The following is a 23030-nucleotide window of genomic DNA, read 5'->3' on the forward strand; positions in this document are numbered from 1 at the left end:
GGGCATTGGTCCTGGGCTTCCCAGCCACCAGCAAGCCACAGGCTGGCAGTGAGCCACTGGCACAGGACAGGTGTGGGGACCTGGGTTAGGCTACCTGATGGGTCCAGAGCCCTTTGCAGGCTGGAAGGGAGCAGTGGGAGGGCCGGTGGGCCAGGAGTCAGGAAATGGCCGGTGGCTCTGTCACTCTGGGCACACTTTTTCCCCCTGGGCCTCGGGCTCCTGGGCTGTAAAATGGGGAGGTGGGATGACTAAAGGCGCAGTGCAGACTCTCCTACTGTGCTCTCGGGAGGGAGGCCGGGATTAGAAGACCCATTTTCACTGATCACATAGACAAGTATTTATGTGCCTAACCCGGGGCTGGGTACTGGGGGTGATCTGCCCCAACAGACAGAGCTGAACTAACCCCAGAGCATCGCAGGAGCGGCCAGGATGCCCGGGGGACAGCTGAGCCGGCCAGTGACTCCGGCCACAGACCCCAGCCCGGGCTCCAGCTGCCCACGCTCGGTGCTAGCGATGAAGGACTTGGTGTTCGAACAGTCACTGAGTACACGACTGTCTGAATACAGGGCTTCTGTTCCATACAGAGTGGAAACGTAGAAAGATGACTTTTGAGCCCAAATAGTGAGTTGGCTAAAGGGAAGAAAAGTCACACTCTTCTTTCCCAGATGTCTCCCCTACAGGGTGTGCCCCTGGGGAGCTCAGGGAGGCAAGGGACGTGAGCGTGTCGGTTTCCTGGGTCCCTCCACCTGCAACCCGAAGGCAGGGCTGGGGGTGCATTGGGCGGGGCTGGAGGGGTTGTGTCTGTGCCCCACCCCCATGGGCCGGGGGGAGCCCTGATGCCGATTAGCGGATGGCTTGCTCTCCCCCAAGCAGGAGCCTGTCGTGCTCCGTTACAGCGGGACTCAAGCCACAACTGAGTCTTGGCATCCCTGTGACTGGGAGGGCCCTGCCCTGCCTGCCTGGGGAAGGGTCCTCTCGGTGGGATGTGCCCCTCCCCTGGGGGCTGGGCTGTGTTGTCTAGTAGCTCTGAGCAAGGCCACAGTGCCCACCGCCACCTTCCAGGGCACTGAGCAGCTGCCCCCCACCCCCGCACAGCATCCCCCTCACTCACGCGTTTCTGGGCCACTGTGGGACCCTGGAGAGCAGCCGCAGCAGGCTGAGTAGCGCAGAAAAGCTCAAAAGCAGCCAGCTTGTCCCTTCCCTGGAAGAAATGTGCCCTGGGACTCACCCATCCTGAGAAAGGTGGCTTCTGGGGCCACCACCATTCCCCACTGCCCTGGAGAAGCCAATTCCCGGGCTCGAAGGGCACTGACTGGCAAGAGGCCTCTTCACTCTGCGGAAGGTGGAAAGGGCACTGTGGCTGGCGATGCCCGTGCAGAGGCTGGCGGGTGTGTTCCCAGGACGCCACCCCTGCCGGCCATTCTGTGCCCAGCCGCCAGCACAGCAGCGCTGCTCCTCAGTGGAGGCTGGTGAGGGGACCCACCACGAGGGCTGAGGTGACAGCCGTGTGCCCAGGACCAACTTTCCCTCCACCGTGACCACCAGCCGGCAAATCGCCAAGGACCTGAGCCATCAGTCATGTGGCCTGTTCACATTCAGGCTAAGTCCCGAGGGACGGCTACCGTGACGCCATCCCTCTGAGAAATCCTCTGCACATCCTGCCCCCCATGGTAAAGACCCTCAGCTCCCTCTGCATCTGCCGCACACTGAAGGGACACAGCAGGGCAAGTCCCAAGGGAGCTGCTGCGTTGGCAGCGCCACTGGTGACAGCAGCGGGGCACCCGTGAAGGGGTCAGGAAATGGAAAAGGCCAGACTTTGTCTCCTCTTTGCCTGCTGTTAGCCTAACCGCGAAAGTATCTCTTTATACAGAATACTTACAGATTCTAATATATATTTGTATTTCATTTTGTTATAGTATTTTTATATGTTAAAGTCAACATCCAGTGTCTCGTTTTGATTTTCAGATGCTATGTGGTTGTGACATGTTTTGTTCAGGGGTTTCTGTAATCTTGTTTGGATTGACTCTTGTAGAGACTGGTTTAGCACAGGCTCGTGAGGGAGCTGCACCTGCCCTTTCCCTAGAAGTGTGGTTTTAGAATATGTTGGTATTGTCTATTGTCTTCCATGTGAACATGACATCGATTCACTCAGATCCTGCCTCGTTGATCTCTTTTTCTTAGCTGAGGTGAGCCAGCACGTTCCCTCCCAGGGCACAAGGGCTTCTGGGCCCACGACACCCTGGCCACAAGCAAGGGATGGCTCCGAGAGCACCATGGGACATCTGCCCTGCAACTCTCTGCTCTTCCCAAAGTGGCAAAGGAGGCCCCTCATCCGTTCCTTCTGAAGAAGGCAGGGGCTCCGGGGCCCGGCGTGGCACAGCTCCCCCGGGGCCGTCAGTGTGAGACAGAGCTGGGCAGGCTGCTCTCCCTCCCCACCCCCAAGTGTCTGCCATGACACCGACATTCTGTAAACTTGTACACAAGCCGCACCCATACTGAATCCAGCACTGAGGGTTCCGGAGCATCAGGGCAACAGATTAGAGAACAGTGTGGCTTCTCAGATGTCCTGCAAGGTTTACTTTCCTGTCTCTAGGACAGTGGTTTTTAGGGATAGGTGGGGACAGGAGGCGAACACACTTCTGTAGTGGTTCTATCACCCTTTCAGACTAGAAAATTGCACTCTCTTTTGTAGGATGCAAGACCTGTGTGTCTGGGTGAGGCCAGGCCCTGGCAGACAGGCTGGGCGAGGTCCCTGCTAGTAAAGGGACATGACTAGTTCTCCTCTGATGCCAGGACCACGGACTGATGTGCCACTGGAAAACTGGGCCATGGCGACAACCACACAAGCCACACCTTATCAGCACAGGGGTCACCTTGACAGTGGCCAGTGCCTTCAAGACGATTAGGGACTGTGGAGGAAACGTAGTGAACAGGGTGTGGAGAGGGAATGGGTTCAAATAGTGCCGTAAGCTCAAGTGCCTGGAGTGGCCAGTACGTTACCTGTGTCAGCCAGGTGGGCACACGCCCCGGGGCCATCATGGGGTTGCCACTTCCGATACAGCAGCAGGTACGCAGACAGATTTCCCCACTGTAAAGAAAAAGTGACACATAGGAACTGACACAGGGACTTTGGTGACCTGAAGGGCACATTTTCTAATCTGAGTACCAGCTGATTCTTACCATGGGCTAATTTGGTCAGATCATCATCTTTTTTCAATGTAAACAAATCTCACAGTTTTAAAGTATTTTTTTTTTTTTAAACACTGGGGTAAAGAAACATCTGTGGGCCACCAGTTTGTAACTTCTGAGTTAAAGTAAAATCAGTGGCAAATTTCACTGTAAAAAGTAAATCTTCAGCAAAGAGAAATGGCAAAACAAAACCCCAAACCAACAAAACCCCCAATATCTATCTGTATCTGTACACGTGTGTGTACGAATGCATGAAGGACAGCCCCGGCCGAGGGAATGGGCACACCACACGCTGGGGCAGTGTCCAGCTGTCTTACTACAGGATGGATCCCGGAGGGAGGTGGGTCTACAGTAACAATGCAAACTCCTCACCTGGCATAGGACATACTTTAGGTTCACATTCAGAAGGCGGCTCGACAGCTCCAGGATGCAGTTCCGTGCAGGGCTGGCCTCTGTCACACAAGCTTGTTAGTGAAATCACAGCTCATCTCACAGGATCACTGGCCCACTGCCTCAACTTGGCCCACCTCAAGCAGAGTTGAAAGAACATAAGGAAACAGGTCACAGTAGCAAATGGAAGGGGTTTTATGCCACACACCAACAGGGCTACGGAGAGCTTGCCTGAGGCCAGGAGCTGGAACCGCACTGCTCCCTGCGTGTCGGGATGGAACACCGGCACCTGCCAACCCTGCCGTGGGACTCCCAAGGATTCCTCCATTGCGTTTGCTTGTCCCTGAAGCTGGGCATAACTCACAAAGTGATTTATGATTTAGGTTAGAAAACAATGTTTGTTTAAGCCCCAGCACCTGGTTGGGACAGAAGTGTGGCTCTACGGTTCCTTCTGGCAACTCATCAGCTTTGCGTCGGCTGCGAGGTGCATGTCTGGCTCCTGTGCGTTCTGGGCCCTCTCCAGTGATCACACACACTCACATGCTTTCATATCAAAGAAGTTTAATATGCTGCAATAAAATAAGCGCCTTGAAAAAGCTCACGGAATAGATGTCAACGTTAGAGAAACCCCTCCCACACATCCTCTGGCTCCACATCCCATCCCTCAAAACCAAACAAGAGAATCTGAAACAACACAGGAAATCCTTCCAAGCCTGGATTTCAGTGAGGGCCCCTTTACCAATAACAATAACACAGTTTCCTACATGGACTAATAGGAAAGTAAAACACAGAAGCACAAAAAGTCTACAAGAGTTCAATATTTAAGAGACTTGGTACATATTCAAAGTTAAAATAACTCCAACTTTTATAGCTATACATTATTGTTTTAAAGCAACTTAATATATCTTTAAATTTCATATATACACTCTCAAAGGTTCTTCAGGTGAGGTATGTAAACATTGTCTAATGAAAAATTTTCAATGTTTCAAACCAACAAATTCACAGCATACATTGAATTTTCATCCATTAAAGACACAGTATATTCCTACACTCACTAACATAGTGGAGATCCAGGCCCAAGAGATACACACTGATCTTCCGGGTTACCATCTGCAGAATTTCTCATTTCAATGCTTTCGGAAAGACCACCTGCACGCAGGCCAGGAGCACACACTTTGTACAGAGACCCCTGTCCTTGGGTGTCTGGATCACTAGCTAAGACTCACAAGACAGCAAAAAGGAGCACATCTGAACAACTACGAGATTGACCTCGGCAATGACAACACTGGGAGGAACCAGAAAGACCTTTAAAGGAACGGTAGAGATTCATGTTAGAGCTCCCTGAATCCAGAGCTGGATCAGCAGCCCCTGCCCTAAACTCGTTCAGAAGGGTCGTGGCCTAAAAAAGAACAAAAATCCAACATGGCACCTGAGCTTCAGTTAAATTGCAAGGGCCTCCTATGACCCCCTGGCCCCTCAAAGGCATTAACTCCAGCCTAAATTAGGACCCTGGGCTGTGCTTTTCATACAGGTTGGGGTTGAATTTCTTAATATCATAGTATATGGGAAAATAATGCCATGAGTTCACAAAAATGACCAATGCTTGCACATAGACATTGGCCAATGACCTTGGAGGAGCTCAATTTTGAAAACTACTTGTTCCCTGAGGGTAAACAGCAGGCTTCTATTGAGATTAAGTGAGGCTAATAAGGGGATTTTTAATACAAGGACTTGGGGAGCCTCAGGCCAAAATTCTATTTTACCCCCACATAATCTACAATGCCCCTCCCCCGCCCCCACCACAAGAAGTAGTCACCTCCCCAATGATACAATATAGGTCAATTTCTTTCCTCTTGCTTGCTTTCAGGCTCAGCAATGGAAAGTTGTATTCTAATGCACCCACTTCAATCTAAAAAAACACTAGTAAAAAATTCCAAACACCATCATAAATACAAAAGAGAAGACATATTCCAAAAGTCTAAAAAACTACATTACTTCTATTAATGGTTATCTGGGTGTGGGGTATTTATTTTTCACAAAGTTTAGGACGGTCACAAGGAGAGGCTGCTAAACAGCTTTAGAAATCTGTTGAACTAGACACGCTGGGAGAATGGAAGAGTGACTGCCATCTTTATACTGACCTAAATGGTTTAACCCCAGACACGAAGAGGGTTTTAGGCATTTTAAGCCCAGACACAGGGGAGGCTTATAGGAAATGGGCTAGCTTTTAAAGGTAGGTCAAATATAGCCAAAGGGCATTTAACTGGCCACTTAAATTTCTAATGTAAAAAGTTCTTACATTTACTCTATAGCCAAATGAGCACTGCCTCTAGTTGATTCTGGAAAGCCTACCGATTCATGGAAAATTGCTAATTTTTCAATCTATATGCCCATTTTGATATGTCTAGTGCTGGTAGATTTCTCATCCATTGCTAGAGTTCTATGACGTGAAGGAGCGTGCAGACAAACAGAAGCAAAAATTCAAGTACAGCAACCTCTCCAGCAAAGGCAAGAGGTCTTAGCAAGAGCTGTTCTACCCCTACCCTATCCTCTGAGACAAGGGCCAAGGTGGGCCCCAGAATAAATGTAATCATCTAGGATCTTATTGCTTATGGGCAACATATCAGAAAGAACACCTTGAAATCTGCTCTGCAGATCTGGGTACTGACCACTGACCAGTTTATCATACATCTGTCTATATATATAATATATAACATAACCAGATGAGAAGAGGGGGCAGTTAAAGCTTAGATTTGATGTAACATTACAGATCAAATGCCCCAAACAGCTCTCAACCTGCTGGTTTTTGTTCTTTCTCCATGTGTGAACTGTGTTATGAAAGGAAGTCCACTGCTCAAAATATATTCTTCTACAATACTACAATGCAAACCAACATCACTCAGAACATGAATCTGTATACAGCACATGTAATAAATATTTTTAGAAAACTATTTACATTACTTCTTGTGAACATTTAGATGAGAGCAAAATTTATTAATATTTCTTCCTGCAAAGGTACAAAAGTTTTGACTGTCTAGTTCAGTGCTGAATTCCCTGGCACCTAGTTACCCATTCACATTTCATCTTAAAATCAGATTTGCTTACAAATAATATCTTAGAAAAACATTCTCCAGCATTACTCTTCAAGTGTCCTCATCATTTGTTTAGAAAAGACAAAGGAAGGCCATAAGGAAATATGCAAATTACGGTTCAAATGGATGACAAAAACCCCTGTGAGCCTAGTTCCAGAGCTCCCTGTAGTCCTGTAGTCCCAGAGTTGCAGTTTTCAGGTTTTCAGTCCAGCCAGCCAAGCACAACGAGGAACGTGACTCAGACAGGGGCGCCCAGGGAGGAGGAACATGATCAGAGCATTGGTTCTGTTTCACCTAGGGGTGCTCTGAACTGCAGGCCAGGACTCCTGAGAAGCAAAGCCGACCACATCTTAGAACAGATGGTCTCATTCTGTAACCACCAGTTACAGGGACACTGGCCCACATCTGCACAGAGGCTTGCTGAGACAGGCAGAGAGAAGGAGCAAGCGGACGAGGAAGAGGAGTGGGGGAAGAGGAAGAGGAGGAGAGCTAGGGTGCTCATGAATATCGTCAAGGTGCAGAAGGTAACATGCTTATCTCCCATGGTTAATGCGAGTGTAAACAGGTGCCTTTCACAAAGGAGAGACTAGACATACACCTTAACACTTTCTTTAGGCAACCAGTGGTTTCTCCATATCCCACAGGTATGGGTTTGGATTTCCTAGGGGCTACAACTAAGGCTCATTTCCCTGCACAGGCTGTTCGAGTGTACAGCTGAATGTACCAGCTGTGCTTGCAAGAAGTGGGCTGCGCGAGGCGAGCCCTGATGCCACGCCTGGCACAGCCACACCCCTTTTGGGAGTCCCACCTTGCTCTGAGACAGGGTGACAGTGGGACGATGTGCTCACTCACACATCTGCCCAAATACAGTGAGGGTTTCAAGGCCACATCCTTTTGCCTTCACTGTGTGGTCTGGGGGCTGATTAGCTGAGCATGGTAGCTGGGAAGAATGGGTGGCTAGAAAGAACATATTTTGGAAAGCCCTTTTGACACTTTTCTTGTTAAAATAAATACTTTCTATAGAAGCATTTGAACAGGAAAATATCACTATTTACACAGTGAAATAAATTCCACAGTGGTGTGTATAAATATCATATATATGTACCAAGAACCACAGTCACTAACACAGTCTCCAAGAACTACTCATAATGCAGAGACCACTAGTGAAGTCAATAAACTTAAGCTATAGTGGCTCTAAAAATAATCCCTACCTGTGGTATAAATATACAAAATTATGCAAATCTTGTTTGTATAGTCTCTTTCCCACAAACTAACTCCCAGATACTGCAGCTTTAGCTACGAGACAAATATGAGGTGTAGATCATAGAAAATTGGGGTGAAAAAAGTTGATAAATTGAACAGCATTTGGAACCAATGGCTAAATACTATGAGAAGGAAAATACAGAGTTTGGAAGTTTTCAGGGAAGCGCGTGGGAGGAGGGGGGCTGTCCCAGAGAAGATGCCTCCTGGAGGGGGCTGGTGGCAGAAGGACAGGGACAAGTTAGGGGAGGTACCAAGGATGGCTCCTCAAAACGAGCAGGGGATGCAGGAGAGTCCTGAACTGGCTCGGTGTGAAGCTGCTGGTGCTGACAAGGTGCCATCGCCATGCTGGTGTGTTTAAGACAACATGGGGACTGGACTTGAGGTTCAAACAGGCAAAGGCCAGCCAGTTACGTTCACAAGCAATGACCAGAGCTTAAAGAGCGATAAACTTGCAAATATACTAGATACAAAAGAGAAATGAAGGGCTCTCGGGGTAAAACTAACACACCCTGTGCTTTTGGGGAGAGGCACTCACGATTCCAGGCTGTAAGTTCACTGGTAAGTCTCGTGTGTTGAGCACTGCTGTAGTGGAATGTCTCTCCACCAGAGTCGAGTTCACTCTGATTCGTAACAATGAGGATGACTATACTTTTAGTTTAAAGGACTTTGTACTTTTAGTTTTAACTACATATCCTAAAGTAGGTATAATGAATGGCATGTACACAATTCATCAGCAATCAGCAAAGGGGGAGATATATTTTTTAAATGTACAAGCATTATTCAGGAATGATGTGCAACAGCAGCAGTGTTCTGAGATGAACAGGCAAGATACCCTAAAATCTAGAATTTTTGCAATGCTGAACTATGTGAACAAAAAAATTCATGCCTAACTGCCCACACCGTTTGATCTTGAATGACTACTGCAAGAATCAGTAAACCTTTTCTGCAAAGGGTCAGGTAGTAAATATTTTAGCTTGTGTGGGCCACATATGGTCTCTGTTAATTTTATTTTACTTTTTTACATAAGCCTTTTTAAAAAATGTAAATCCACTCATCCAACCTCTGGCATATTATAATATCATGAGTACCTGGTTCTTTTTAAAAATAGGCAGTCTATACTTTCATGAGGCTTGCACACTGAGCACCCATGTTACATGGGATGGTCTCAGTCCAGTGAGAAAGCCGTGTGTATTGTGCTTGTCAGGCAGCACAACTGCACAACTGCCCCTCTGAAGGTGGAGCAAAGGACGTCTCCTGAGCTCTGAGCATCAACCACTGAGGCTCTGGGAAAAGGAAGCATCAGACGGAGAGGTGGCAATGGAAGGAACTGACCATCCTTGGTTCAATTCCAAGGGCAAAAGCCTGAGTAAGGACACCATTCGCAAAATGCCCAGGGTGGGTCCCAGGGCCCCAGGACAGCACAGCAAAGTCCTGAGAGCTCTGGGTTTCTGCCCAAGTACAATTATCTCCAAAGGAAGCAGGTCAGACCATTACGTCTTCTAATCTGTCCATTGTAGAACATAGGACTCCGTTCTGATGTTTCAAGGGATAAACGATACTGAAGGCTGTCTCAAAAGGCTTCCCATAATTCTGCTTGCTTTAAATACTTTTCATTATTTTCCCCTGAAAAGGACTTGAGAGCAAGCATGGGAAGAGTGCTTACTGCTAGGACGTGAAGACTGCCTTGCCAATGTGATATACATAAACATGATTTCATACTTTTAAAATTTCCAGTATTTCAGTGGCTATCAAGCCATATTAAGACATAAAAGTAATAGCTAGGAATTGAAAATAATTACCTGTTCCAAAACAAGTGAAACAATCAGTGCTTTGGGGCCACTGACAATTTTTTTCACTGACATGACATTCAACTTCCTTTTGAAAAATAACATAGAAACTTATCCTTGAGTTTTGGGGTCGGGGGAAGATTGATACCTTGGAAGTTGACTGGATTTGATTTAAAGATATAATCCATAACTTTTCAGCCACACTCAGGTCATAATGTGTTCCAATTTTTATCATTCTCTCTAAAGCACTTCAAAAGCCTCTATTTTTTATTTGTTGGCTTACCTTGAATAAAATTATTTTCAAAGTATATGACTGAAAAGATATCAGTGCCAACACATTTTTATTTTCCTAAAAGCCAACCAAAAATATTATATAAGAATAAATGATGCTTTGGGTTTGTGATCAGACTTTTTTTCCACTCTGTGAAAAGACATTTTTCACATCTAAATGTGATGTTCGGAGGATAAAAGTCCAACCAAAGTCGTCTCAACTAATTTTAACAGAAAAAAAGTCTTGGCTTACTCTAATAAACAAGAAGTGAAGCGAGGCTCAGTTCTGATTAAAAGCTATGTGAGTGACAGGCCTAGTCACATAAATTTATAAGCCTGAGCTCCTCTCTGCTCAGGGGTTCTGGCTCTACAGGATAAGGTGGCCTCATTCTGGCAACTGTGACGGGTGATTTAAGGAAGATGCAATGCCAAGGTGGCTCAAGTGTAAGGGATGGTAGTCCATGTGGTACTTCAGTATAACATGTCTCCTTTGTAGCAACAGGAAATAAAGAAATGTAAGAGAAAGAACAAAATTGGAACAAAGAAGGAGGGGAAGAGGAGGACAGAGTTTAGAAAAAGAGGCAGAAGAAGAAAAATCAGGGAAGATTTATTCCTGAAAGAGGATTATTTTCTTAAGCAGGGGTCAGCAGACTTTTTCTGAAAGGTACAGACAGTATTTTAGGCTTTGTGGGCCAACTACTCAACTCTCAACTCTGCCCTTGTAGTGCGAAAGCAGCCGTAGACGATACATAAGCAAATGGGTATGGCTATGTTTCAATACAATTTTATTTACACAAACAAGCGACCAGCCCATAGTTTGCAGACCCTTAATAGATCACCTGGAAGCCAAAAGGGAGCCTATAGAAGCTGACCTCAAACCAAAAAGAGCTGGTGTGTCTCCCTGGGCCACTGGCCAGCACCTTGAATATTCCAGCCCAGTCCTGGGTGTTGTGACAAGACTCAGACTTGCTGATGGCAACACTATAGTATCTCCAACTTGCATCACAGAGCATATTATCTTTCCCTACTCGGCTTGTAGGTCCACTAATCAATAGGAATACCAGCCATAAATGAGTGACAGCTTCCGCCCTCACCACAGAATGCACACCATAAGGCAGGAAAGAGGCCAAACCTCAATACAGAGTTAACTCTTTAAGTGATGCCTTTTACTGATGCCCTGTCTGAACAGTGAGAAACTTGCCTGCACAGTATGTGATGCATAGAGGACCCCATTAGAAAGCACCACGTATGTGAAGGGATGACTCAGTGCACCTCTTCTATCCATACTATTATAGGAACAATGAGCCATGAAACCCACAGCTGAAGATTACTGTTTGAGACAGGCTACAGGAAAGTCTTTAATAAGGAATCCAAGGGGCCAGCGACTGCTGATTAACAGACTTGAATAACGTTCCTATACAGGAAGCCTCAGGAGCAGAACAAAGGTGTGTGGCCTTCCAGGTGCACTGGGAGATTGCTACACATCTGCGGAAGTGCCAGGGGTGAGGCTCTGAACCCCAAATGAGGGAGTGGTCTCTATATTGTCCTCCCACACCCACGGAGCATCATGGGATAGAACATGGGTCTCCTGAAGAGGCCCAGCTCCGGGGGAGCTATGACAACCACTCAGTGATTGCTTCCCAGGCGTCTTCCAGCTCCCTGAAACTCAAAGGGAATGCCAGTGTCCTTTGGTCGTCAACTCAGCTCCAACACTGCAACAGCCACTTCACTGGGTGTAGGCCTGGGAGCAGAATTCCTCTCTGATACGGAATGGGAATGTGGGGTAGACTGCATTTGCTTCTGGCGGTAAGCCACATTTGAAGATGGCTCTAGGAAGGAGGTCTTTGTAAGGGAAGGAAAACAAGGGGAGGCTGGACTCAATACCAAGCCTGGACTTGGAGGTGTCTGGGAAACTGCTTTACCAGTTTACACCTACAGCAGATGCTCTGAAAGGGCCTTTCAGAGTTGGCCCTCAAGTTTTGTTTTTTCTTCTATTAGCAAAATTAACTGAATTAGCAAAAATGAGATTCAACAAATATCAAAACAATTCTAAACTTTTAAGTGTCCTAATTATGTAGAATCTCAGTCTATTTAAATGTCACTATTATCTAGTGTAAGTTGATTTTGAAGATGATCCATTGCATTGTTAGGTGTATAAAATAAATACATACACATTGATACTTTTTCTCATTTGCAGGCTAGCTATTATCTTGAAGTAAGTTTTGAAAAATGAAAAAGGACTTAGGAAAGTAATGGAATGAATTATAAACTTGGAACTGGAAAAGTTCCACCCACTTACTATCTTACACCTCTCCCTAACCTAATCCAAGCACCTTACAAGGTAGTCTATATGCAGCCAAGGGGGTATCTCTTATGTACAGGAATCAGCACATCTGACATTGGCAAACATCAGCTGTTTAAGTCACCACAAAAACAATATCCAGTGACAACTATATGAAAATATTTTTTTTAACCTTAAAACCATTTTTAAGATTAAATGAACCTACTCAAAACATATTAATGCTTTTGTGCAACTTAATGCTGAGGAAAGGTTGCCAGCATACACACTCAGCAGTTTCATTAAGATAGGTAGCTCCTGAATAGCCAAAGTCAAAGACATTAAAAAGAAAAAAAACAAAAACAAAAACAAAAACAAAACACCTCATGGGATATAGAGGAGACTTTAAAAAAAAAAAAATTCAGGACTTCATTCAAGACAGTAAGCTTCACCATCCATGCAATTCAACACAATTCTAAACTTCTCATGAATCAAATGCTTTTTGTCCAGTCCTATCCAATCATAAGTTTCCATTATATACAGCAAACCTTTACTGGGTAGAAGGCCTGTTTTATCATGATTTGCATAAAAAATGTCCATCTGGGTTTATCTAAAGAGATCTGAAACAACCTAAATGGAGAATTTTTTAATAAAAAAGGGCAGCAGCTGTCCATACAAGCTGATTTTTGATAGCAGAACAGGTGAAAGAAGTTAGTTGAGGCTTTAATAACCAAGTCTTTTTTTGCAGAGTGGCCCAGTGGAAATGTCAAGTACACACTGCCTTAGAATGGACCAATGTCACAGGCACTAAGTTAAAACCAATGTGCCTGTCTCAGGCTTCACCCAGGAAAGGCAATCAATATCAATTACAAACATGGCAGTTCTCACTTCTGAGCCATGGAACGGAGGCTGACACGATACGGGCAGGAGTGATACTACAAGCATTTAACTATTGGGATGGCGCTAATCCATTCCAATGGACACCTACTCCAAGCAAGTACATTCTCACTGCAGCACACCAGCTGAACATCAGTTCTGCGTGTAGGGGCGTGTGGGCTCCCTATGAGATGCTGGGGCTGCTTCCTCCAACTGCAAGGCTGCTCTGACCTTTCCATGACTATGTGCTGTTTAGACCTTTCTGAGTCTGCTACCAAAGTGGTATGGGGGATGCTCATAGAGACACTGGGCCATTTTTAAACCATCTGTCCTGTGCTTACTCAGCTCGTGGATACCCTAACACACTGCATGGGGAAGCAAGAATTTTACTGCAAAACTCGGGTTGGGAGACATCTGTGGCTTATAACCACATGCAAATGCACCCAAACACATGTGTACACACACACTCTTAAACTTTTCTATTACTAGAAACAACATTTTGGCTTTCTTTGAATATGGAAGTACTGTGGGATAAGAAAGAAAATGAGAACAGTCACTCGCATCCTAATCATCAAATTACAGCTACAAGATCAAAAAATAAATCCTAGATTTTTTTCCCCAAAGTAGGATGGAAACCTCGTTAGCATGCTAGCAAGCTTGCAAGGCCAAAAATGAAGAGGGGGGTGAGAATTAGTAATACAGTTGGTGATGCAAATAATTTTTAGAGGTCAATAAACCAAAATTAACACTTCTGACATACCTCTTGTCCCATGGGCACATAATTTAGAGTACATGTTCTCAAATGACAAAAGATCAAAGGTGAGAGGAGTGACCAACAATGACTATGATTTTTTAAAAGGGGGGGGTAACAGAAATATTAATCTTTTATAATAACTATAAATCTTCTGCATTTTCCACATACCATAATGATTTGGTTTAGCTTTCAAATATCCTTTAAACAAACAAACAAGACAGAGAGGGAAGTTCACTGCTGGGGTTAGCAAAGAGGGGCGTCTGTTCATGGACAGATACTGCAGGGTGGCTGCTGAAAAGCTCCTTTTATGTGCATGATGGTGGTCTTCTCGGCTACAGTACAAGTGCTTGTGCATCAAGTATAAAATACAAGCCTTTAATCACATAGATCAGCTTTTTAGCTTTTGTAAATTTAAAAACAAAAAGGATAAATAAGGCACTGTACTTTTAAAAACGAAAACTGCTTGGTTCCCAGTTTAAAACCCAAGGAACAACCAGAATATAATATATAACTTCCCTTACTCAGCCTCAGAGAAGGACTCTGCAAGTTCCCTTCTCCATCTGAGACGAATTTTCTGACATCTCAAATTGCAGTGTTCTCTGTGAACTGTAGATTTGAAAGGCTTGATGAGCTTATAAAAGCAGATTTAGTTAATGCAAAATAAAGGTTACTTCTATGGAACAGTTTTCCCCTTGGCTACCATCCCTCCAATCACTTTGCATCCAGCCGCCTCCGTTTGCTGCGGGAAGAGTCCAGCTTCGCCTTCAGCTTGCGCTTCCTCTGGGTCGCACTGCGCTCTGGGGTTTTCGGCAAGGGTCTGGCCCGCGTCTTTCCACTGCTCTGCTTCCTGCTGGTGGCTTTCTGGGGCCTGGAAGAGGATTGACTTGCCCCCTTTTGCTTGGCAGGTCTTGTCAGTGTTTCTGAGGCGCTGGGCTGGGCAGATCTTTTGTTTGTATTCTCTTTTTCTTTCCTGGAGGGAGGGCAGCTCTTCCCAGGGGACTTTTTAGGGATCTTCACTTTATTCTCTTTCAAAGACATCTTTTTGGGCAGTTGGCTGACTCTGTCCCTTGCAGCTGGCCTCTTGGTGGCAGAGGTTTTGGTGGCTCTGTCAACATGCCTTTCTTTGCTTGCTTTCACCGCAGGACCCTTGTCCTTACTGTCCTGAGTGCTACTGCCTTCTGTTCTCTTGCGTTTACTCTGAACTTCAGCTTTAGGCAAGATTTCAGATGTCTGCTTCCCTTTCTTTCCCTTCATTCCTTCAGTACTCTTGGGCTTAACAGGAAACCCATCTGCATTCACTTGCAGGGCAAGCTTGGGGGACATCAGAGGGTTGATGCATACGCTCTTACGACTCTGTTTACTTTCTACAGCCAGACCAGATGGGCTTTCCAATTTCTCATTCTTGATCATACGCTGCTGGGCTCTGAGCTTTCCTCGAATATTGGAGTATTTTCTAAGGATCCGGGTACTAGCTGGAGTGGGCGGGTTTGTGGGAGGATGGCTACTTCTATCTTCCTTGACTTCCTCTACGCTGTCTTCAGAATTAGGGCCAAGGCTGACATCACTGCCATCCTCTGGCTCCACTTGGTCAGGATTCTCTCGAAATTTAGCCCAGAGCTTCTGCGTTTTCCAATTATTCCTAGCAGGAGTAGCCCCAGGAAATTTCTTCAAGTGCTTTTTCAAGCGCTCAGCCTGCAGCGAACTGGGATACAGGCTGGAAGGAGCGTACTTCTGAAGAGGATGCTTGACAGGGGGGATGTCTCCTGGAAGACGAGTATTGAGCTTCTTCACAATGACTAGAGACCGGGTTTCGGTCGTCTCTAAGAACCATTTACAAACATTAGATAATTTAAAGTTTGTCATAAATAGCATCTGAACAGGAGAAAACTTTTGAACCTCCAATGAACCCCTACATTTTCGTGATCTTTTCTTGCTTTTCCAAATCTCCTTCAGTTTATCCGACTTGTTCCTTGCTCTCGGCGTTGGCTGCACTTCCTTCTCCAACTGGATCCAGCCCTTCTGAACTTTCATGTACTGGGCATTGAAGTTGGCGATAAGCTCTTGGTTCTCTTCCTCAGCACACCACTCCACAAACTTTGGCTGTTCTTCTACCACTGTGTCAGCATCATCCTCATCTAGGGGGTCGCCACTCTCTGGAGCTTCGTGTTCCTTTGGCAATGGGTTTACTTGTGCAGCTTCCTTTTCTGAAGTCGCTTTTGCAACATCCAAGGGATCTGGAGAATGAGTATGTCTGAGGTTGTAGGTTGAAGATATCAACCTTTTGGGCCTTGGTACCAATTTTGGTGGCTTGGCAGCATCACCACTGCCACTGCTCGACAACCCAAGCAAGCTGGATGGGGTGTCGCTGTCGTCGTCTTTATGCTGGGTGTCCTCCCTGTCTGCCTCACTCATAACCTCCTCCGCAGCCGGTGCAGGAATGAGCTCTGGCTTCTCTTCTGACTGTTCTGGGTCCCTTGTACAAGGGCTACTTTCTGAGGGGACACAGGCATTTTTCTCATCTCCCTTAGACTGAACATAGATTTCCAGTTTCTCTCTAGGCAGCAGCTGGTCAACTGTGGTTACGGGGTCACAGCTGGGGAAAATCGATCCTTCTTCCACCTTGACTTCTTTTGCCAGAATGTTTTTAAGAGTCTGCCTGGTGATGACCCTGCCTCCTTCGCCCTCGTCCTCAGCTTCCTTCTCAGGACTTGGGACTGACTTTGGGTTTTCACTGACATTTGGGTTTTCAGTGTCATCTGGCGCTTCTGCATGGAAACTCTCGGTTGTAAAGCCCTCAGGGGTCGTCCCACCAGGCTGCTCTTCTTTTTTAGAACGTTTTGCACCAGGATTTTTAGAAAGCTTGAGCTCAGGACAAGCAGAGAAAGAATCTGAACTTTGACTTCTTAGGCACCTATCGGCAGAGGAAGAATCTACAAGTTGACTTCTTAGACACCTATCAGAGGCCTCAGGGCATTTTTTACCTTTTTTCTTCTTGTCCAAATTATCTTCAGGTGAGTCAATGTTTGGATCACACATCTCTTTTTCTGATGGACATTTTTCATCACTGTCTTCTTCTGATTTTCCTGTACCACCTGCTGCCTCACTTTCCTCAATTTCACTGGGGTTTTCATTAGTAAAAGTGCTGTTTTCCTTCAACAGTGGGCTGGTGTCCAGCTCCTGAGCGTTGCCGGTCTCAGCCTCGGGACTGATGCTCTGGTCGTCCTCAGCCTGTCCCAGGCTCACAGGAGGCTCTGAGACCACTGGGGGACTTGGATTTTCTGAGCACAGAGGATTTTCTTCTCTACTACCTGTTTCAGGAGGAGAATGAGGCCCAGATGCACCTTCACTGCCTCCCCCAGAAATGCTTTCAGTAGAGGGAATCAGGTGACAGTCTTGGGGTACACTCGTCTCCTCTGTATCCAGCAGTGCAACTGGTTGTTGGTCTTGTTCAGGAGAAGACATCCCACTTTCTGTGGGAGCTGAGATGGTGGAACTGCCTTCTGGCATGTTCTCTTCAGGAAGGTGAGCAGGGAGAGGCCACACCAGGTCGGAGGCTGTCATCTCCTTTGACCTCGGGGAGCTGCTTGGACTCAGTTTATTAATTATGGGGCAAACCTCAGGCTCTTGAAATTCTTTGTCAGATGAAATGTCTCTGCCTCCTTCCTTGAGGGAGGTTACTTCATTACTAGGTTCTTCAGTGTTGTCTTCTCTGGGAAGCTGCACATCTACTGTATGGTTAGGGGCTGAAATTGTAAGGGTCTGCTTGGGAGTAACCACTGCCTCTGATGCCAATGCTGAGCAGCTTGCTTTTTCCTGGGAGTGTAAATTTCTGGCCAGTGTGCGAACAGTTGGCAGCTCACAACAGTCACCATTGAAAAAGTATCCTCTGGTACTCTTTCTGGCTGTTTTCCGAGAAGATAATATTGATCTTTGATTCTCAAAGTGGCATTCTGTTATTGGTTGACTGATATAAACAACATCACACTGGTTATCATAATCATTTATTCTCAACCCTGATGCCCTTTTACTTTTCCGAGCTGTCTTAATGGAGGTTGATATCATCTTGGTTCGTGAGTGTCCATTAGATGTTTTGTGGACTGCTGGCACAGGGCTGGGGGCTAACCAACCATCTTTGGAATGATCAAACTGGCCCTTATCACTGGGATGTAAATGATAACCCACCTTATTTCTTCCTACTGGGTGAAGATGGTTCTCTTGCTTTGGCCTTGCATCTTGTTCATCTGCCTCTAAATCCTGGTGCAAAGGTGTTTTTGAGCTACACTGTAGAGCGTTCTCTTTGTCAGCAGTTCTAGGTGAGTTCCCCATAAACCCTGAGTCCCAAGCCTCTTCTGATAAAGCTCTGAATGAATTTCTTTGAGAAACAATACAGCTACTGCCCTCCTCATTATTCTCAGCAGCCACTTTCACTGTAGTTAGACTTTCTACTAAAGCTGAACTCTGCATATGGTCTTTACCATCTTCACATATTTTCACATTTGTGTCTTGCTCCTGTCCAGTGGTTTGCCCCTCCAAGCTTTTAGAGACATGGTGGAAGTTTAATGAGGAAGAATTAGATGTAGTGAGGTATCCCAGGGTAGAACTATCCATTGAACTGCCAGAATTAGGTTTAGTGGTTGGAAGTTCAGAGGAATCTTTCTGGACAATAGTCAAGGCTTTCTCTCTTCCATCTACGGAGTTTGTCTCAGGAGGAGGCTCCTTTGGGGTCTGTTCTGTCAAGTGTAGAGGGCTGTGAGAGCCTGATGAGTCTACAAACGAATCTACAGAAGTAGGAGACTTCATATTGAGACACAGAGCATCTTTTTCCTTATGTTTGGTGTTTATCTGGGCACAGCCAGCATTGCAGGTGGACACATCCATTGCTCCGGAATCAGAAAGCCGCAGGTCCTCAGGGCCAGGCTGAGATTCAGTGTACAGGTCGTTCAGAACACGAATGAATTGCTTTTGATGATGAGTGCACAGTTTGACCATAAACTTCTCCAGAGGGGACTTCGACTGATTGTTAGAATCTACTGCTATTGCCTCTGTTGAGTTCTCACTAGACAGACAAAGAGAAAGAAGGAATTAGTTTAGTCATTTTCCAAAGAACAATTTTTACATTATAAAATTCACCAGATGTTTTCATACTCTGGCCCAAACTGTTTCTGAGCCTGCCCATATACTTTTGATTCAATAAATAAGGAGTATTGACCTAATTAAAATATAAGGCCAATCTGTTATATTCTCAATTTTTAGTGACAATATCCTTCAGACTTTTAAATGATCATTCAAAAATCATTATTATCTTAGAATAAATATTACAAATAAATTTTTTTTTCAAAAAAATAAAATTTGGGCCACATTGTCAACTCTAATCGGTCAACATATACTTTTGCTTTAGGCCTGGGTATTCCTGTTAAATAATCATTGGTTGATAAATCCACAACACTGACAAAAATTCAGCACACTATATTATAAATCTTGGTTTAGAACTACTCAGAGAACTTATAGTTTTAAGATGGTTTCTCAGCATGACCAATTGGCTGGACTCTATAATATTGCTAACAGTAATGCAGGAATCCTTCCTCCCTTTCCTGGGGCATGAAGGAATAGAAATGGAAATCAATTATTTCACATTTCAGACACATTGAAAGGTGGAATGACAAGTAAGTCCTGATTTGTAGCCTCTAAGTTAGGAAATAGCATGAAACCATACTGTAAACTGAACAGCTCTGTCAATGCAAGGCCGTTACATCTTCACACAAACCCCACTTGCCACATTCTCGCAGACTTTCAATACACATTTTACAATCATCCACAAGAAGTCATTTTACATTAAAGAACCTTTTTCTACCATTTCTATAAGTTATCCAGGACAGACCTGCAGAGCGTAACCCAGATAGTAGGGGTGGTGTGAAAGGATGATACTAGGTTCAAGACAGGCTAAAGGCAATGCCTGCTTAGACAGCCAAGGGTTTTTGTTAGCTGCTTTGTGCTTCTGGATGTCTGGGTTTTACTGAGCTCACGCAGTTCGCGTGCTCTAATTTCCTGGAGTTTTATGTAACTTCTCAATCCTCTCCCACAGTTGTAATTCCTCAGGGGACTATTATTTGACTAGACATGAAACATGGCAGAGCATGGAAGGCAGCTCAATAAATGTGTTAAATAGATGTTGTTTGATAATATCTTCTAACGAATTTTTCTTTTTCTTTTTTTTTTTCAAACTTTGACTTTTATCTCCCAGTCATGAGAGGCCTTGCAGGAAGGCTTACTCTAGACAGCCTACATCACCCCCTACCTTCCCACCCTCCATTGGTCCCTGAGCAGTGTGGTTATAATGGAAAGAGCACAGGTTGTAGAATACAAAAAACCTAGATTCCACTGTTAGCTGACATTTACTATCTACAGGATATTAGGCAAGTCACTTAATCTCTCTGAACCTTGGTTTCCTCATCTGTAAACTGGGACAGAACACCAGTATCTCAAAGGATTATTATGAGACATTAGATAACACACATAAAGCACAAAGCACAAAAGAGCAGGTGCTCAATTTTAGTTTCTCTGACCCTGACTCGGGGAGACTTTAAAGACCAGGTGGTGAAAAAGTTGCTGAAACATGTCTAAATACAAAATAAAAACCCAAACCAAGAAACCAAGTAGTCAAATCCATTGCTCAATCTAAACTGCTTTATAAGAGAAAAGGTTACACTGTGTTTCTATTTTCACAACTAGCAAGACAGCAGTTTTACTCAGCGGTGCCATGGGTTTCTAAAGGGCCTGCCTTAGACCACAGACTGGAAAGACTAGAAACATCTTAGAAAATGCCTACTTCAAACTTGACACTGATTACTGAATTGTGAATGCACTAGGAAAAAAGATTAATACAGCAGTATTACAAAAGGTGCATGTGTCTGGTGAACTCTGAAGGACACCCTGGCAATGGGGCAAAAATGTACCAAAGGGAAGAAAAGAAGAAAAGCAACTAGGAAAAAATCCGTGTTAACGGTATACTTAATATATGTGTACTTTTATATCTATATAGTATACTTAAATAAAACGTTTTAAAAAGGTAACGTGGAATAAGCTCCTCCTGCTGTGTGAGAATGGAAGATATTTTCTTCCTTCAGAACAGGGAAGACACCGGGGAAGACACACTTGGCTAAGTGCCTACTGGGTCATTTCCAGCTCTCAGACTCAATGAGATGCACAAGGGAGCTCAACAGACCCCTCGTGCAGCTGCAGGCTTTCCAGCTCATGCAGCAGAGAGCAGGAAGGTCCCTGCTGAAAGACCCCTCGAGGAGTTAACTTTGTGGCTGTATCTATCAGGTGGCACCAACAGCATAATATGTGTTACAGGATATATCCCGCAAGTAGTTCTGCCACTTACTAGTTGTGTGACCTTGCCCAAAACACTTAACTGTTTTGGGGCTTAGTAGAGCATCTGCCCCATCTACCACTTAGGATTGCTCCAAGGAAAAACCTACAAAGTTTACCCAAATATCAGTTACCATTACTGTCAGCCAATCAAATTAAAAATGCTTCACTGAAAATAATTTGGAGATTAGGAATGTGTATTAATGCTTTCTTACTCCCTACAAAAGGGAAATTTTCTGGATAATTAAAGTTTACCTTTTAAGTACCAAATATTTAAAAATTTTAAACTTTTCAGATGGAAGCCTAAAAAAATCACATCATCTCTCAACATAATTTATTCTTTCTCAATACTCAGGATCATTAACATGTACACTATTACTGAAGTTCGTTACGCTGAACTGAAATATACTGATAGTTTTGGGAGTTACTCAATTAACTAAATCTTGACTTCCTAAATACAAAAAAAGCCACAGTGGTAGCCTATATTTTATAAAAATCTCTCATCTTATTGGCTTCCAAATAGCAGCTGATTTGAGCACTCCCACTTTTACCTTTAGTGGAGTACTTTTATTTTTACTATCTGAGAAACCATACCCCAAGTGCTAAAATGGTATTTTAAGTAAAAATAAATAGGCTCTGAATAAGGGCTTGAGGAACAGTCTTATGAGTAAGTACATAGATTTTCTAATCACAACTTCAGCTACCCAGAGGCCTTTATTCCTCAGTTCCTAGTTCCTGGATATTCTCTAGATGTTTCCAAGGTAGGTGACTACAAATAAGTGAGACAGTACAGCTTTTTCAATGAATCAAGGAATGTACTTGAAGTGCATTTTAGCAAGACACAAAAAGGCAAAAAAGGTTGACAAAGGTCTGTGAAAAAGATTAAGAAATATAATGTCATCTTACTGTAGAAAAAACTGGAGAGATAAATGGTTCTCCCCCATTCAAGAAGCGTAATCATTAAGTGTTTGCAAAAATCTTCTGCACACTACTTCATGCCCGTGGCTGGGCTCTGGAAGCAAGCTTTGGTGTTGGGAATTAACGACATGTGTGGAGATGAATGAAATTAAGGCATGCAGGCACTGAGAAGACAGAGTGCTATGAAGCAAACTGAGGAATCACTTTCCTCTGAAGTGATGTGCTATCAAGTGTTCTTCATGGCTGAGAGACTTGTATCTGCTGCTATCCCCGCGTTTCAATAATTTGTACCTCAATATTTTCATTACCCTCAACTAATATATGGTTTTCCAAAGGATCATGCAACCAGCCCTGAAGCAATGAGTGTGGCAATATGGCTCAAGCTAGACTCCAAAAAACAACCATAGGTAGGTATGTATGTATTTCACAGCATCTTAGAAAGGAGAGGGGGTGTTTCCACAGCTAAGACATACTAATAAGGAAACATTATTAGGATCCACTGAACTCTAACCTGGAACAAGGTAATACAGAAGAATTTGGATGCTAAAAAATAGTAGCATCAGAGAGGCTGACACAGGCTACACCAAACTTAAGAATCATTCATTTATTCATTTATTTTTAATTTTTTTAGAGACAGGATCTCACTCTGTCACCCAGGCTGAAGTGCAGGGGCATGATCTTAGCTCACTACAGCTTTGAACTCCTGGGCTCAATCATCCTGCCTCACCCTCCCAAATGGCTGGGGCTACAGGTGTGTGCCACCACTCCTGGCTAATTTATTTTTAGTTTCTGTAGAGTCAGGGTTTTGCTATGCTAGGCTGGTCTCAAACTCCTGGTCTCAA

At 44.6% G+C, this 23030-nt stretch overlaps 1 protein-coding gene across 8 annotated transcripts in view; it reads right to left on the reverse strand.

The window, feature by feature from the left end:
* LCOR (ligand dependent nuclear receptor corepressor) overlaps positions 1 to 23030 on the reverse strand; it is a 138306-nt gene that overhangs the window by 2260 nt on the left and 113016 nt on the right. For 6 of the 8 annotated variants that reach the window (XR_006739286.1, XR_006739285.1, XR_006739289.1 and 3 more), the window contains 4 exons: positions 14421 to 18955; positions 3562 to 3716; positions 3001 to 3088; positions 95 to 1333 (listed from right to left, as the gene is read on the reverse strand). Coding sequence is in view for 1 of the 8 variants with exons in the window: in XM_045568738.1 (XP_045424694.1) it covers positions 14611 to 18955 (4345 nt within the window). In the remaining 7 variants the exon portion in view is untranslated. Of the gene's footprint in view, positions 1 to 94; positions 1334 to 3000; positions 3089 to 3561; positions 3717 to 13849; positions 18956 to 23030 lie in introns of those variants that run through there. The other 2 variants (XR_006739287.1, XM_045568738.1) reach the window with 2 other exon arrangements.

This window comes from Lemur catta, chromosome 14 (genome assembly GCF_020740605.2).
Source record: "Lemur catta isolate mLemCat1 chromosome 14, mLemCat1.pri, whole genome shotgun sequence".
Lineage (NCBI taxonomy): Eukaryota > Metazoa > Chordata > Mammalia > Primates > Lemuridae > Lemur > Lemur catta.